Below are 18,358 nucleotides of genomic sequence, written 5' to 3'. Positions count from 1 at the left end.
AATCTAAGAGATTTCGTAGCCGTACGTGGGTATTCCCTAGCAAGATCCCACTCCTTGTCGTCCAAACAACCAAGATCAGTCTCCCAGCTCGCGCAGAGATGGGAGAAAGGATCAATGTGAAACTGAGCAAGGAGGTAGGAATAAGCCAGGGAGACAGTCCCACGTTCTGCCCACTTTAATGTGTGACTTACTTCTTTCATTGCTTTCCGGCTGCAAGTTCTTTCCTGATGGTTGAGGTACGCTACTGCCGTTGCATTGTCCGAGTGGATCTGGACTGGTTTCCCCTGAAGGATGTCCTTTGCCTGATTCAATGCATGTATATGGCTCGAAGTTCCAATATATTTATTGGCAGGCAACTTTCTTCCTTGGTCCACTGCCCCTGGAAGCAATTTCTTCCTGACACTGCTCCCCAGCCCTGAAGGCTGGCATCTGTTGTCAGAATTTCCCAATCTGAGATCCAAAAGGGTCTCCCTTTGTCCAGATGGGCTGTCTGTAGCCACCAGACTAATGACTTCCTTACTTCCAGAGGAAGAACCATAGTCTGCGTTTTAATTGTCTGATGAACCCCATTCCATTTGGTAAGGATCAGATGTTGCAGAGGCCTTGAATGGAACTGAGCATACTCTACCATGTCGAATGCTGACACCATTAATCCCATCACAAGCATTGCTGCGTGAATGGATACTCTTCGACTGTGTAGAAGCTCCTGGATCCTTAACTGAAGTTTGGTTATTTTGGTGAGGTAAAATTACTCTCTGAAGGGTCGAATCCAATACAGCCCCCAAGTGAGTCATCCGTTGTGACAGAACCAGACGATTTTGCCCAATTTATGAGCCAACCGTGCTTCTGCAGACACTCTAATGTCTGTTGCAGATAACACAGAAGCAATTCCTGAGACTGTGCCAGGATTAAAAGATCGTCGGGGTATGGAAATATTCTTATCCCCTGCTGGCGGAGATACTGTAAGCTGCCATAATCACCATAATTTTGGTGAATTCTCGGGGGCTGTGGCCAGACCAAATGGCAGAGCCTGAAACTGAAAATGCTGTTGGAGGATAGCGAACCTGAGATAGCGCTGATGGGACAGGGCTATAGGAACATGCAGGTAAGCATCCTGTATATCCAGGGATACCATAAAATCACCTGTTTCCATAGCCAAAATAATGGATCGTAAGGTCTCCATATGAAACAGAGTTACCCAAATGTACTTGTTCAGCATTTTTAGATTGAGTATGGACCGAAACGACCCGTTTAGCTTCTGGACTAAAAATAGGTTGGAGTAGAAACCCTGTCTTCGTTGTGCAGGAGGAACCGGAATGATTACTCCTGACTGAAGCTATTTCTGAACTGCCTCTTGCAAAGCCATGGCCTTCGTTTCTACCAAAGCCAGGCTGGTACAAAAAAACCTTTGACGAGGGTTTTTCCTGAAAGCAAACGCATAACCGTGAGACACCACTTCTTGCACCCAGGCATACATGGTAGACTGCTGCCAGATTTATGCAAAATGAATACATCGGCCCCCCCACCCTGGGGTCCCCCAGGAGGAGGCCCGCACCATCAGGCTGATGGTTTATCTTCTGTTTTAGAAGCTAGTCCTCTGGTTGCCTAATGCTTTTTAGTCTTACCAGACCTGATATACTGGGAATGTTTGCTATCACCCTTTCCTTTCGCTTTTCCTTGAGACAGAAAAGCTGGAATTTTAGGCTTAAATTTGTAAGTAGAAGGAAACTTAACTTTCTTGGAGTCTGCTTCTGACTCCAAAATACTGGTTAACTCTTTACCAAAGAAAATGTCTCCAGTAAAAGGTAATGACTCCAAAACTTTTTGGGATTCTGAATCAGCTTTCCATGGGGGATCAACTTAGCCGGGTGTAGTACGGGTGACCGGCGGTCTCCTGACCGCCGGTCACCTTACCGACGCCGGGATCCCGGCAGCATACCGACGCCGGGATCCCGGCGGGGAGGGGCGAGTGCAGCAAGCCCCTTGCGGGCTCGGTGGCGACCTACGGTCGCCACGGGTTCTATTCCCACTCTATGGGTGTCGTGGACACCCACGAGTGAAAATAGTCCCTGTTGGTCGGCATGCCGACCATCGGGATAGTGAGCCGTCGGGCTCACGGAGGAGGTCATGTGACTGTCGGTCAGCCGACCGGCGGTCACATGACTACCACCCAACTTAGCCCATGTGGGATCAACTTGCACCTGCGTCTGCCTTGAATTTTTCAAGAGACCTTGCTGAAAGCTAAAACAGTTTGCACACAACCCATCCTGAACCAGATCCTGAGAGGCTAACCCAGCTTTACATGGCAAACATGATATGAGTGTCGGTGCTGCTGTGAGTGTATTTTCCTCACCTTTGCCGCTCTTAGACATGATAAATAATCAGACACTTTCACAGTGTAATACAGAATTTGTGACTGTAATCACTTTAAAATGTGTTAAAGTGACATACAATCTGACCCTACCCTGCTTAGCACCAGCATTGAGGATTGGAGTAAACTGAGAAAAGTGTTCGAATTTAAGGCAAAGTCAGCAATCACACTAGCAGTCATTCATTATGCCGACATGTTCAAAATGCCGACATAGTCAGAATACAGACATTTGAAATGCCGACATGTCAAAATGCTAACATGCGTTTTTACGTAATTTTTGCCCCAAAACAGACTTGTTCATACTTTACCATCCCAGTGGACCCGGAGGGGGAATATAATAGTGTGCCAAGCAAAGCGAGGCACCGTGCCTAAAGCATGGCGAGCGCAGCAAGCCATGCGAGGGGACGCGGTACACTTAGACGGTGTCCATGTCCACCTATGTCGACATTGACACAAAACAAACAGAAAAAAAATAATGTTGCTATTTCAAATATTGGTATTCTGAACTATGTCAGCATTTTGAACATGTCGGCATAATGAGTGACGGTATTTTGACCGTGTCAGTATTGTGACTGTAGGTCAATGGCTGTCGGGATTATGACCATCTGTATTGTGTCCGTCGGTAAATTATACTGAACCCCGTTCTGAAGGGTCTTATGTCTGCAGAGCATATCACAGGCATTGCAGGGAAATGCGTTTAATCAGTAAGAAAGATATTACAACATAGGTCATTTTTTTCTTTTAAATATTATGTTGCATTTTAGGTTATGTGTCCCAAAGCAGCGGTTATAGACCAGTCACATAAAATGTTTATAGCATTCAGCAACTGTTGCCGTAGTCATTTCAGAAGATAAAACAAGTGTCATGACGCTGCAATACCATTGGTGGCAAAACGCTGGTAGGAGACTGCGAGGATGAACAAACACAGCCACAAACATTGTCTTTGAGGGAAGTAAAAGGAGAACATTTATTAGGAATTGTAATGGAGCGCAGTTAATATTAATACCTTTGTGAAATAATCTGCCAGGCGCGATCGTATATCGGGATGCTGGGCCGTTTGATAAACAGTAATGGTCTCCAGGGGTACATCTGTAATTAGAATATAAAAATTTATTTCTATAAAACAGGCAGTCTCATAACACTGGCATATTACAAAGACATACACCTGCAATTTCACATGGAGAAAATGAGCACTTAAATTGTATGCCACATTCTGCTTTCCTTATGGAAATCTTGATAATACAATAAAGTGTTTGCTGCATGGAGGAGACGCTCCGCAATTCTCATCAAAAAGTGAGAAACCTCCAATGATTGCTCCCATTTAAAAAGCCTTATTAAAGCGAGCATCGGATGCGGGCCGTATTATAGCGTGCGCCAAAGAATTACCCCGTGTTCCGAGGATCTCAAATCCCCATGCTCCGCAGGGATTTCTCTGCAGCATCATTCAATTTTCATGCACGCTGCAAGACCCGGCCCCGGGTGGAATGGGACCCCCTGGTGGACTTCTGCCTTATTATCTTTAGGAAGAGTCGCACATAATTTACAATCTGAAGTTGTTTTGAAAGCAAGTCACATCATCGGATTACTTTTCATTTTTCAACTAACAAAACGCTTCGAGAAAGGAAAAAAAAAAAACTAGAAAACACACACACAAATAAGCAACAAAACACAAATATAAAAACTTTTTTTCTATTGACTGCAATCAATGCGCACAAATAATGTGTAATACACAGAATTTTTAAGTGGCAAGACTTAACTTCACTCTAAGTAAAAGACGTCATTAACACCTTTAGATTAATGCCTTCTACATGCTCATTTGCAGCTTTTACTGCATGCAAAGCTTTTCCTTGTACTGTCCTGTGCTTTTTAGCCTTGTATTTATATAATCAGCCATATCGCTTACTTTATGTTGATGGGATTATAAACTGCTGTCAGGATATACTTATATGCAATGTAGACAGCAAAATAGAGCTGTACTTTATCCCAATCATATATAAACATGGCTGAAAAGCACAGAAGAAACCAGGCCAAATAAAAATATGATAAGTATAAGAGCAGCTATGAAAATGATGGAAAGAATATCCATGTTTAAACATAATTTAGTGATAGTATATTGATGCTTTATTTAATAATAATGCTTCTGTGTGTATACATTGCTGCATAATAAATTATCTACTTAATCGGTGCGCAGTAGTTTTGGAAATATGGTGTAGTCTGTATGGGATCGTGGCAGCCTGAAAGCAATTATCACTAGTGTTTTGTATCTGCTTTTTATTTAAAATATGATGTTGCTATTAAACGGTTACAGTTATGCATTATTGAATATTGAGTATTAGTTTACTTTGTACTTACAATATAATTTTTTTTTTAAATATCTGCATCTGAAACGCCAAACTTCTGGAAGACGTTATATAATGAGTGAATATTAAACTATATATCTACACACTGGTCGTACTGTTTTGTAGAAACTCGAGTATACTATATTACTTTTACTCTCCAGTATAACATCTGATCACACACCTTTCTCCTGGAGCCTCTTTGGAAGGACCTCCCTCTTTAGAGCGCCACATGGGAACAGGATTGGACCCGCATAAGACACTTGTTCTGAAAAAGAATGGGGACCATGTACTTTTGTGTCACAATAATCTGGTTCTTGAACATTATTATAACATAATTTAAGATAAAACGCAACAAAAAAATACCCTAACTACACTTTGTACACATATGGGTTCCACATCAATACATCAGCTTCACTAATATAGACCTCAATGACTGTGAAACAAGAAGCCCTAGTCATAGTACAATACATTCTTTAGCGTGAAAGCAGCCTTGGACCAGCTTTGTACCCGCTTATATGCTAGAGGCGAGCAGTGGATCTCAAACTTGGTCCTCAGGACCCCAACCTGTCCACGTTTCCCAGGTCATCAATCAGGTGCACAGGTGTAGTAATTACTCACTGACACATTATAAAAGATCCACAGGTGGAGCAAATTATGTCACTTGCGATTCTGTGAGGAGACATGGAAAACATGAACTGTTTGGGGTCCTGAGGACCGAGTTTGAGAACCTATGCGTTAGAGTAGTGCATAGGTTCTCTAGTCCTCAAAGAACTCTGACAAAGCATGTGTTCCAGATCTCCTAGTTGGCACACAATTATGTTCTATAAATGACCGACACATTTTAAAAGATCCACAGGTGGAGTTAACACTTGTGATACTGGGGAGATGTGTAAAACATGTACTACCGTTAGTGGTCTTTGAGATTTTCAGAGTGACATGGCCACACCAGTGGAGGAGCAGTAGTTTGCGCAGAGAGTTGGGTATAGCCAGGGTAGGACTGGCCCACAGGACAACAGGGGAAATCCTCGGTGGGCCACACTGTCTGATGGCCTTTCCACCTTCCTTATGGGTTAGGTTCTCCAGACTCTACTTGAATAATACATTGTTACTCTATTAGTGGTTCCATTACTTGGTGGAACAGGACCACTGACTGGTGACTGACATGGGTCCATAACGCTGCATTCTCCCCTACTGGGGTCTTTCGTTCCCCAGTCCAACACTGGGTATAGCGAAGGCTTTCGTACCGATTTATAGAACAGAGCAAACAACGCACATTGCTTGTCGAAACTGATTGAAGATTTAATTGTGCCAAATAAGATGATGGTATGGGATGTAACTGGTCAGGAGTGCAATTACATTGGTATTATATTTTAACTCTACTTAGGAACCCTATCTTTATCAATTGGAACCATTCTGTTGCACTTCATCAGGGAATTTCCAATCACTGTTCTTAAAAGCTTCAAACACACAAAACTGTCAAAATTGTTGGCAAGTGTGGCACTGCAGGGGCACCCGCCAGCGACACACTACCCAACTGTCCTCTGTGCACTTCTAAGTTGCAAAGACAATGGGCCTAATTCAGACCTGATCGCTAGCAAGTGATTTTTGCACTGGTGCGATCAGATAGTCACCGCCCATAGGGGAGTGTATTTTCGTTTGCAAGTGTGCGATCGCATGTGTAGCAGAGCTGTACAAAAAGATTTTGTGCAGTCTCTGCGCAGCCCAGGACTTACTCAGCCGTCGCCTTCACTTCAGCCTGTCCGGGTCCGGAACCGACGTCATGAATCCTCCCTGCAAACGCTTGGACACGCCTGTGTTTTTCCAACCACTCCCTGAAAACGGTCAGTAGACACCCACAAATGCCTTCTTCCTGTCAATCTCTTCGCACAAACCCATTGCTGAGCGGCGATCCGCTTTGTTCCCATGCAACGTGCCTGTGCATTGCGGTGCGTACGCAGTATGGAACCTGATCGCCCCGCTGTGCGAAAACACACAGCAGCGATCAGGTCTGAATTACCCCCAATGTGTGTTGCCCTGCTGATCTCTCGGAGTAAGTCCCCAATTCTGTCTGGCAGCAGACATCATTATATTCACAGGCTTCAGATTTCCTGACGCTGCAACAAGTGACAAGGGGGAAACGCCGATTAGAAAAATCAATTCCTGGGCGAGACATACGCAGACCTCATTCATCTTACTCTTTTGACAATATATAATGTGCAACTAGAATTTCTTTGAACTCCACAGTTTCAGATCTTTGATTTCAGCTTGAAGAGAGATCAGCAAATCGATAACAGTTGCCCATGAAGAATGGCAAAGTCGCAGAACTTCCTTGTAGTAATAAATACAACAGGATTTACTTGTAAATGAAATCACTAATTTCACGGAGCACAGACAGGAGGATGGGATTAGTGCTGGAAACGGCAGAGTTTAAAACATATTTAAAAGGAAAACGTTTATGTATATGGTGGGTCAGTGAAAATTAATACAAATAAAAGTAAAAAATATCAAGTCCTCCCACTTAGACCCATCTGCTTATTACGCCATCATATCCAAAGCAGGAAAAGAATCAGTCTGGAGGCGCAGCTTTCGGTCCCATACAAGGTTGGCAAAAAGCTAGACAGCCATATTAATGTTGTGCTTTGGTGCCCTCTGGTGGGATGGGTGACAATGTGAAGAAGCAGAAGACAACAACACTATTTCCCAGCACTTAAAATGGGATATGTTAAAAAGAATAAGGATAAATATTATTCTCAGTACTTATTAAGTATTTGTTGTAAAATCTTCCCATCCATTCCTTCTGCTGCCTCCGTTCCTTTCTCCAACATATCCATCCCACTTCTCCAATGTCTCCAGTCCTTCTACTGCCTCCTTCCAATGTCTCCAATCCTGCTACTGCCTCCTTCCAATGTCTCCAATCCCGCTACTGCCTCCTTCCAATGTCTCCACTCTTCTGCTACTGCCTCCTTCCAATGTCTCCACTCTTCTGCTACTGCCTCCTTCCAATGTCTCCACTCTTCTGCTACTGCCTCCTTCCAATGTCTCCACTCTTCTGCTACTGCCTCCTTTCAATGTCTCCACTCTTCTGCTGCCTGCCTTTGTTATTCCAACATCCCCATTTCTCGGCTATTTCCCTACCTTCCTTCAATATTCCCATCATCCTGCTGCCTCCCTCCCTTTCTCTCACCTACCTCCCTATAATACCTAATCTATCAGCTGCCTCCCTCTCTTCAGTGTTCTTAATCCATCTACTGCCTTCCTGCAATATCCCCATCCTTCTTCTATCTCCCTTTCTACAATGACTGCATCCTTCTGCTCCCTCCCTTACTCCCCCCCCCCCCCCACAGTGCCCTTATCAGTCTACTGCTTCTATCACCTTTTTCATTGTCCCCAATTCTTCTACTTCCTTCCTCCATTCCTCCAATATTTTCATCTTCCCTACTTCCCTTTTCTGTTACTTTCGTCTACCATCCCATCCTTCTGCTTGCCTCTCTCACCTTTCCACAACATACCCATCCTTCTACTGGTCTTCCTCGCCTTCCTACAACATCCCCATCCTTCTTCGATCTCCCTTCCCTTCTGCTGTCTTACCCTCCTTTCCTACAAATACCTCATCCTTCTGATGTATCACTTCCTACAATGTCCCCACCCTTTTTTTGTCTCCCTTCCTACAATGTCCCCATCTTTCTGCTGTATACCTTCCTACAATGTCCCCACCCTTCTTTTGTCTCCCTTCCTACAATGTCCCCATCCTCCTGCTGTCTCCCTTCCTACAATGTCCCCATCCTCCTGCTGTCTCCCTTCCTACAATGTCCCCATCCTCCTGCTGTCTCCCTTCCTACAATGTCCCCATCCTTATTTTGTCTCCCTTCCTACAATGGGCTAATTCAGACCTGATCGCTGCTGTGCGTTTTCGCATAGCGGGTGATCAGATCCAAACTGCGCATGTGTAAGCACTGCAATGCACAGGCGCACCAGACGGCCACAACAGGCATTGGCGGACAGCGATGGGCTGGTGCGAAGGATCCATTCACACGTGCATTCGCAAGGTGACTGACAGGAAGAGGCCGTTTGTGGGTGGCAACTGACCGTTTTAAGGGAAAACGCAGGAGTGCTCAAGCGTTTTCAGGGAGGGTGTCTGACGTCAGCTTCAGCCCCGATCAGGATTCAATCGCACTGGATAAGTCAGTCCTGGGCTGCGCAGAGACTGCACAAACTGATTTTTGTTCTCATCCTTCTGCGGTCTCCTTTCTTTTTAGCTTTTGAGGCCACATAAGACAAATCTAAAATAAGATAAATGCAATACTATCCATCTTGATTGGACTAATGTTAGCCCATGTCTTCAAAAAGATGTTTATTTATGTAAACTTGTTTATTTTTGCAAAAAAATGACCTTTTTGGAAAGTTTAATATGGCTCTGATTTTTGGGTAGATATAAATGTTTTGTGGTTTGCAAACGGCTTTGTGCCTTGGATTGCTGGGCGTTATGGTTCCAAGGCCATTCGACAGGATGATCACATGTGAAATATTTTGTTACACCGTTGCTGCTAATTGACTATCTGGAACATGTGCACTATTAACGAGCCCTGAGAACTACAATATACATCCCCAAGGTTTGCCTTAATTACCACTCTAAAGTATAGTAATTACTGCAAACCTTTGGGGATATATGTATTGTAAATACAGATGTAGTCCTGGTGTTTAGAGGGTCACATTCTAGTACCAAGGCCTCGCTCAGCCACTGCAGCATGCAGCAAATTATTTTACTCCTAATACAGGCCTGAGCTGACTTATGGTTCTAAAGAAAAGATTGGACAATTTGCTGTGTGGGGTCGCTGTACCCACCTGATATCACCATTCACCAGAATGCCGCAACCTATCTAGCTGGTATTCGCAATTGCCATTGGTATCAGGGTGCCGTTTAATTAATAGGACTATGGGATTTTTAAAATTTGATTGTTCGCCTTGCACAAGCCCCAAAGTTTTGATGGTCCTCCCTGCACACCTACCAAATATTTGATGGTTCATGTTGCAAGTATGATATGCAATGTGTACAGGGGCGTAGCCAGAACTTTGTGGGCCCCATAGCAACATTTTGAAGGGGCCCCCACCCCAATGCTTCTAGAGAGACACTTCTCTGCAGCAGTTGTTAATTTTCTGCCCTATAATAGTGCCCTAGTTCATTTTCTGAACCATAGTAGTGCTTAAGTTCACCCTATGTCACATTTCAGAGCTGCCAGTACACATTATGCCACACAGTACCCCCAATTCACATTATGATCTATGGTGCCCCCTGTTCATATTGTGCCTCATTACAGTGCCCCGATTCATATTATATAACATTAAAATGCCCTCCAGTTCATTTTATACCACACTACAATGAGCAGGTCCAGGGGCATACCTAGATACATTGCAGGCCCCAAGAAAAAAGTTTGAATGGACCCCTACGTACCACCCAATGGCGAAAAAATTATATAACACATGTAACTGTGACAGGGAAGGTGGGCCCCTCTCAGCTCTGGGCCCCATAGCAGCTGCACTGCCTGCACCTATGGTAGCTACGCCCTTGTATATAACACATGTAACTGTGACAGGGAAGGTGGCCCTTCTCAGCTCTGGGCCCTATAGCAGCTGCACTGCCTGCACCTATGGTAGCTATGCCCCTGTATATAACAAATGTAACTGTGACAGGGAAGGTGGCCCCTCTCAGCTCTGGGCCCCATAGCAGCTGCACTCCCTGCACCTATGGTAGCTGCGCCCTTGTATATAACACATGTAACTGTGACAGGGAAGGTGGGCCCCTCTCAGCTCTGGGCCCCATAGCAGCTGCACTCCCTGCACCTATGCCCTTGTATATAACACATGTAACTGTGATAGGGAAGGTGGGCCCCTCTCAGCTCTGGGCCCCATAGCAGATGCACCGCCTGCACCTATGGTAGCTACGCCCTTGTATATAACACATGTAACTGTGACAGGGAAGGTGGCGCCTCTCAGCTCTGGGCCCCATAGCAGCTGCACCGCCTGCACCTATGGTAGCCACACCCAGAGGCGTCACAGGGTCTGGTGACACCCGGTGTGCACTCTGCACCCTCTTGCTCGTGGAAGTGCGCTTGCGGTCGAAAAGGGGTGTGGCCTAAGTCAGATGGGCGTGGTCTCACTGAGGAACCTGGTAACATCACTCCGGGGGCAGCCTAGCATCATCCGAAGAAGCTGGTCTGCCCCCTTTGAACAGTAAATGTGCAGTGTCAGCGCGTGGATCACAGGAGCCGAGTGCTGCAAGTGACTGTCACACTGCAGCACCCGGCTCCTGTGAGTGCGAGAGCAGGCGGCATTCTGGTGTGACCCCCTCTGAGGGTGACACCTGGGTGCATGCCGCAACCCCCGCACCCACCTTCTGATGCCACTGGCTACACCCTTGAATGTGTATAATTGATCTGTACGTTTGCATATCACCAGTCAGTCACTGGAGCATTCTATCCCTCACCAGCTAATGAGGTTAGAGGCTGTTACATTGTATCTATATTCTTGTACAATTTATTAACTGCATTGTTAGCACAGTATTCAGAGCGCACTGTATTTCCATCTGGCACCTTCAGCACTGGGGAATAGGGGTTCCAGATCAGACTGAACTACAACTCCCAGCATGCTCTGCACAATTAGACGGTAAGACTGAGGAGGAGAGGATGGAACAAGGCACTGTACCTGACAGATTCCCTGCACAGCACTTTCTATGTAGAAGGTAAAGAACAGTGGTATTACTGGAACATAGGAGAGAATACAGTATAAGCACGTACTTGAGCAAATGAGGTCAGCCAGTTTGTCTGCGTTACCAGATGCTTCACCTTCAGAGCACAGACCAAGGCCATCAACTGCAAAACACAACACCAGCTACATGTAATGTCAGCCAATAGCAGAAGAAACGTTTTACTGCACTGATTTAAAAAGAAAAAAAAAAAAACTACCGTATTCACAGGAATAACCGTCACTTGTTCTAGTGTATATTACAGACAAGCAATGAGCAAACATTTATTTGCATACATGTACAGTATTTATTATAGAAGCAGTACACTAAGGGCCTAATTATTGTTTCTGTGCAAGGTAAATACTGGCTGCTTTATTTTTACACTGCAATTTAGATTTCAGTTGAACACACCTCACCCAAATCTAACTCTCTCTGCACATGTTACATCTGCCCCCCTGCAGTGCACATGATTTTGCCCATTAGATAAAAAATGTTGCTGCTGCGATCAGGTCTGAGTTAGGCCATAAATTTTGTCCGTAACTCATAACTTAAATAATGGGATCTGCTTGAAACCTATATCTTGACCTGTAGCTGTCTGTTAATAAAAAATCATATACACATACACCATTTATTGAATAATACTTTATTGAGAAAAAGACAAAACAGAAAATAAAACCGTAAAGGGCAAATTCATATACATGATATCAGGGAGGGAATTGATATTCATACACCCTTGTGATTTTTTGATAAATAAGAAATAATGAACGGAGCAGACATTTGTTCTTTTTAATTCTCTTTTTCACATCTTCTATTTTTGAGCACATTGCGATATACTTGGAATTGGTTTTAATATTATTTTCGCTACTGTATCCATAAAACGGTAATTTTAACAAAGTTATAAAAAAAAAAGACTTTATCTTAAGTGTGCACCTTACACATTGTTCCAGGTAATGTCCCCTTTTACACATTGCACCATGTAGAGACCCCTTTTACACACTGCGCCAGATAGAGTTCCCTTTTACACACTATGCTAGGTAGATCCCCTTTACACATTGCCCCAGATAGAGTTCCCTTTTACACACTATGCTAGGTAGATCCCCTTTACACATTGCCCCAGATAGAGTTCCCTTTTACACACTATGCTAGGTAGATCCCCCTTTTACACATTGCATCATGCAGAGCCCACATTTACACATTGCCCCAGATAGAGTCCCCTTTAACGGGTATGGGTCATTAGGTCGACCACTATTGGTTGACATGCATTAGGTCGATATGATCATTAGGTCGACATGTACTAGGTTGACATGGAAAAGGGTCGACATGAGTTTTTTTTACTTTATTTGGTGTCGTTTTCTTCGTAAAGTGATGGGGAACCCCAATTAGTGCACTGTGTCCACTCGCCATGCTTCGGGAATGGTGCTTCGCTCCGCTACCGCTGCGCTTGGCACAGGTTACTATTCCCAATCGTAGTTCACGTGGATCGTAAAGTATGAAAAAGTGAAAAAAAATTGTGTGTGAAAAACTCATGTCGACCTTTTTCCATGTCGACCTAATGACCATATCGACTTAGTGACCATGTCGACCTAATACATGTCGACCTAATACATGTCGACCTAATGACCGCATCCCCCTTTTACAACGACAGGTAGAGCCCCTTTTACACATTCCGCCAGGTGGAGCCCCGGTCACAAATTATTCCAGGTAGAGACCCCTTTTACACACTGCACCAGGTAGAGCCCCTTTTTACACATTGCGCCAGGTAGACCCTTTACACATTGCTCCAGGTAGAGGGAGGGGGTTTGTCTGTGTGTATGTGTTACTTACACTCAGCTCTGGAGCAGGTGACGGACGACCCCTCACACGTGTCTCTCTCTTTTTATGAGATTCCGGACACACAAGCGGACATCAGGAGGGAGGGGCGGAGCGGGTACGGAAAGCTGCAATATCTTGCCAACTGACAGCATGGCCATGCGGGTGCTGCAGGAGACCTGCGGCCACAGAGCATATGAGCTGTGGGCAAGACACTGCTAGCACACTGCTAGTTACGGCCCTGGCGTATCGGTCCTTGCACACACGGATGGTGTAATGGTTAGCATTACTGCCTCACAGTACGGAGGTCGTGGGTTCGATTCCCACCATGGCCCTAACTGTGTGGAATCTGTATATTCTCCCCATGCTCCTATTTCCTGACACATTACAAAAATATACTGGTAGGTCAACTGACTCCCAATACAAATTAACCCTGGTGTGTAAGTGGGTGCGTGTACATGGGCAGACTAGATGGGCCAAATGGTTCTTATTTGCCATCACATTCTATGTTGCTAGACTAGGGACTAGGCATAGGAATAAGGAGTGGGGGCTTTTAATGTTTAAGAAGAGTGGGGATAAATAATTTACTTGTGATGGATAACTTTTTGATTTAGTGGTGGCATGAAGAAGGGGACGATTAATTAAAAAAAGCTTTTTTTTGGTGGGGCCCATTCAATTAAGGTGGGGTGATGAGACTGTTAATTTAATGTTGGGAGGTTTGGGGGCTATTGATTGATTGGGTATTTGGAACGGAAAAGGCTGGACATGGATCTAGACACAAATGTTCCTCAGCACCTCCAAGCATTCCGACGACTCCTGATCTCCAGGGGTAACAATGAACGAGCGATGCCTTCTCCTACTATGATTTTTCGAACACATTGTTGTTGCTGATGGCCATCACATTTGAGCTTCCCATTTGATGCGTTGTTCATGTAGGAGGAGCATCAACACCACCATGGTCTGATTGAATCAGACATCCGGCAGTAGGAGAGAGGAGAGTCATGCTAGACTGGTGGAGTCCTTGAGGCACTCAACATATTGGAGGAGAGAGAAAGGGGAAATGCCAAACACCAGGTAAGTAGAATTCTGTCATTCAGTTATAACTGTACTTCTCATGGGATATAAATGGTTACTGCTTGATAACATACTGCTGTTCCAATGTGTATAACCAGAAAAAATCTACAGATGTAACATGGCGTTTAGAGTATAACCAGTACAGTATATAAATGTTAAATTGTGATAGGTTTAGGAGAATGAAGTGCCTCATCACACGTTCCTCATGATACAGATGGGAAAAGGAGCTTATCAGCCACATGGGAGACTGGCATCTGCTTCTGTTTAAATATTTAGAATGTTCTAATTACCAAACAATTAAAGAACATTTAAGAGAAAAATAACACCAATAGTCTGTTGATGAAGGCAATTTAAAATGCCGTTCAGTGAAAAAAAAAAAAACCCCTACTACTGACATGATCATATTAAACATTAATTAGAAAAGCGTGCTTTAGCGACAAATATTTACATTTTCCAATTAAGGTGATATAGAGGTGGAATAAAATAAAGTAGTGACAAAATAGTAGAAATCTGTCTACAGCAGATAAAAAAAAAAAAACAAAACAAAACAAAACTATACACTAATAAATCTCTCACAAATTGAAAGAGGCAGACTTGACATGGGGGTATAAAAATGTCAATTAAAACAAAACCATCAGTCCTGTCCAAAAATTTTTATGTTCACCGATAAAAGATAACGCCACCACTAAAATTTTGCTGAAGCTCGTCGGAAGCCCTACTCTGGCTGTCTATAAAATGGCAAATCTATTTAGATTTCACATAACTAGGGTTCAAGGTACCTGAGCAGCTTCTGAATCCTTAATCCCCAGTGACAGAACTCACGGAGGCAATGAGATAAATCCTTGTCATGAAGTCACATGCACCGGACCGCTGACAGAAGAGTAGCTACCCAGAAGACAAGGTAAGTGTGTGCCAGGTTGCAGTGGCTGGCTGGCAAGACCGAAGGGGTACTGACTGGAGGGACAGGAGGGGTGCTGGCTGGACAGACAGAAGGGATGGCTGGAGAGATAGAAGGTGGGATGGCTGGAGAGACAGAAGAGACTGAAGGGTGCTGGCTGGAGAGACAGGAGGGATGCTGGCTGAAGAGACAGGATGGGGGAGGGGGTGGCTGGAGAGACGGGAGGGGGGGATGACGGGAGGGGGGGGGTGGCTGGAGAGACGGGAGGGGGGGGATGGCTGGAGAGACGGGAGGGGGGGGATGGCTGGAGAGACAGGAGGGGGGGGATGGCTGGAGAGACAGGAGGGGGGGGTGGTGGCTGGAGAGACAGGAGGGGGGGATGGCTGGAGAGACAGGAGGGGGGGATGGCTGGAGAGACAGGAGGGGGGGGGGATGGCTGGAGAGACGGGAGGGGGGGATGGCTGGAGAGACGGGAGGAGGGGATGGCTGGAGAGACGGAAGGAGGGGATGGCTGGAGAGACAGAAGGAGGGGATGGCTGGAGAGACAGAAGGAAGGGATGGCTGGAGAGACAGAAGGAAGGGATGGCTGGAGAGACAGAAGGGTGAGTTGGCTGGAGGGACAGAAGGGGGATGGCTGGAGAGATAGAAGGTGGGATGGCTGGAGAGACAGAAGAGACAGAAGGAGAGCTGGCTGGAGAGACAGAAGGAGAGCTGGCTGGAGAGACAGAAGGAGAGCTGGCTGGAGAGACAGAAGGAGAGCTGGCTGGAGAGACAGAAGGAGAGCTGACTGGAGAGACTGAAGGGGTCAGGCTGGAGAGACAGAAGGGGAATGGCTGGAGAGATAAAAGGTGGGATGGCTGGAGAGACAAGAGACAGAAGGAGAGCTGGCTGGAGAGACAGAAGGGGAGCTGGCTGGAGAGACAGAAAGGGAGCTGGCTGGAGAGACAGAAAGGGAGCTGGCTGGAGAGACAGAAGGGGAGCTGGCTGGAGAGACAGAAGGGGAGCTGGCTGGAGAGACAGAAGGGGAGCTGGCTGGAGAGACAGAAGGGGAGCTGGCTGAGGAGGCACTTTTGGCTATTGAGATAGAAGGGGGCACGATGGCTGGAGGGACACTACTTAGACTCTGGAACTCCACTGTAAAAACCTTCAAAAACAGATTCAAGATAAACAAAATGCTTTTCTGTATGCTACTAATACATACGTCTGTCCATTCTGTATACAAGTCGTTTTTGTTGTAAATGTAAATGTAAAGCAGTTTGGGCCTGATCCTGAGTTGCAGGCACTGCCAATGTTCAGGAAGTTGAGCGATTGTTTGTTCTTACGTGTAAGTGAAAATCCCTAGAAACACGTATGGCGCATGCGTTACATGGTGTAAACGCAGAGAGTTGCAGTACCTATTAAGACGCACGGTGTCTGAAATGTACTGCAATTGCAGCTGTAGATGTGAAATAATATGCCAATGCCGCAGCCGCCTGGATTTGAATTGTGACGTCCAGCGACGGCTTTGCAAATCCCAGTATCTGCGTACAGAGACACAGCATCCGTCGCAGGTATGATTGCGCAGCATGGCCGCAGGAAGACATTGTGGGCGGGATGTACTAAAGGGAAAATGTGCTAAAACCCACGTTTCCGGGGGTTTTACCGCATTTTCATATGTACTATTGCCTGGCCGCAGGGTTTTTGCCACTGAGGGTATCGCCATCTTTTTATGGCGATACCCTATAGAAGTCTATGGGCTTCTTTCGCACCCGCCACTCAGTGCCGCACCCGCCGACCCTACCTCACCTGTTCCCAAGCAGCATCCCAGTGCAGCTCCACAATCCCCCACTTCCTCCTCCCCCGCAGCACAGCCATTTCTTCTTCCAGCTGCAGGGCTGGGAAGTGACGGACCCCACAGAGACACCCCCCAGCCCCCCGCACACCTTCTCACAGGTATCACAGGGGGCCTCTGTCATTGCTTTGCGATGCTAATCGCTTATGTTAGTACATAGGCGATTAGTATCGCCGTGTAGGGCGGCAATGTAAATGAATACATCCCGCCCTGTAACTGCATACGGGATCGCGGTTGCAGGGTCAAACAGGCTCCCAACATGGTTGCAACATGCCTAAAGTTTTGCCACCACTCTCCCTGTGCCTACCCTAAATGGTCCATTACGGTCAATCACATTTCAAATAAATCCACTCTCACACGCCCATCGCGGCACATGCGCAATGCGACTCAGATTCATGAGCAGGCCGCCGATAATCGCTCAGTTGCGAAAAAAAAACTTGTTTGCGGTCAACTATGAATCAGACCCCAATTCCCTTACAAACTAATTTATTCTCATTCTTGCAACATGACCCTTATACAATATCCCCGTCATGTCGCAGACAACCCACACTGCATGCAAATAGGATAGAATCTCATAGGCCCTACACACTGGGCGATAACACTCAGCGATATGAACGATCTCGTTCATTAATGAACGAGATCCCGTTCATATCTATGAGTGTGGAGGCATCAGCGATGAACGATGCGCGGCCCCGCGCTCGTTCATCGCTGGTCCCCCGTCGGCTGTGCATGCAGGCCAATTTGGACGATCACGTCCATATTTGCCTGCACTTCTATGGAGCCGGGTGACGGGGGGAGTGAAGAAACTTCACTCCCCCCGTCACTGCCCCCCCGCCGCTGGGTCGCCCGTAGGCCGTATCCGCCGTCGAGCAGCTCGGCGGCGGATCGCTCAATGTGTAGGGCCCTTAAGACACACATACGAACAAGCTGCCTACAAGCTAAACATAAAATCAGATTTTTTTATTTCAGACATGACACCATATCAGCTGTGTGCCAAGTGCGCTATTAATTATACAGGCATAAACCCTTAGAAAACCTTTTATTACGTAATAAAAACCCCAAAGCATAAGGTTAGCTCACTTTATTACCTTCTACAAAACCGCCTTAAGGAAATAGCAAACTCTGAGTTAACTCAATGCTTAGATCATGTCTTGCTTGAGGCTGTAGCAGAGTCTCTGTACACACCAGCGGATGCCTTATAACTACAAACAGCCCAGTTACTTATCCAGTGGAGTTATCTTATTGTAGACAAAGCAGGTACAGCTGTACTCACTGTTATACACACTCGTAGATATCT

General features: G+C 45.7%; 1 protein-coding gene across 4 annotated transcripts in view; it reads right to left on the bottom strand.

Annotated features, from left to right (window-relative positions):
* UROS (uroporphyrinogen III synthase) overlaps positions 1 to 18,358 on the bottom strand; it is a 184,172-nt gene that overhangs the window by 101,458 nt on the left and 64,356 nt on the right. For all 4 annotated transcript variants that reach the window (XM_063962238.1, XM_063962239.1, XM_063962240.1 and 1 more), the window contains exons 6-8: positions 11,502 to 11,576; positions 4,892 to 4,975; positions 3,378 to 3,460 (exon numbers count right to left, since the gene is read on the bottom strand). In XM_063962238.1, coding sequence (XP_063818308.1) covers positions 3,378 to 3,460; positions 4,892 to 4,975; positions 11,502 to 11,576 — 242 coding nt within the window. The remainder of the gene's footprint in view (positions 1 to 3,377; positions 3,461 to 4,891; positions 4,976 to 11,501; positions 11,577 to 18,358) is intronic.

This window comes from Pseudophryne corroboree, chromosome 3 (assembly GCF_028390025.1).
Source record: "Pseudophryne corroboree isolate aPseCor3 chromosome 3, aPseCor3.hap2, whole genome shotgun sequence".
Lineage (NCBI taxonomy): Eukaryota > Metazoa > Chordata > Amphibia > Anura > Myobatrachidae > Pseudophryne > Pseudophryne corroboree.
The sequence above is the reverse complement of the archived record's forward strand: the minus strand, read 5'-3'. Positions and strand labels throughout refer to the sequence as shown.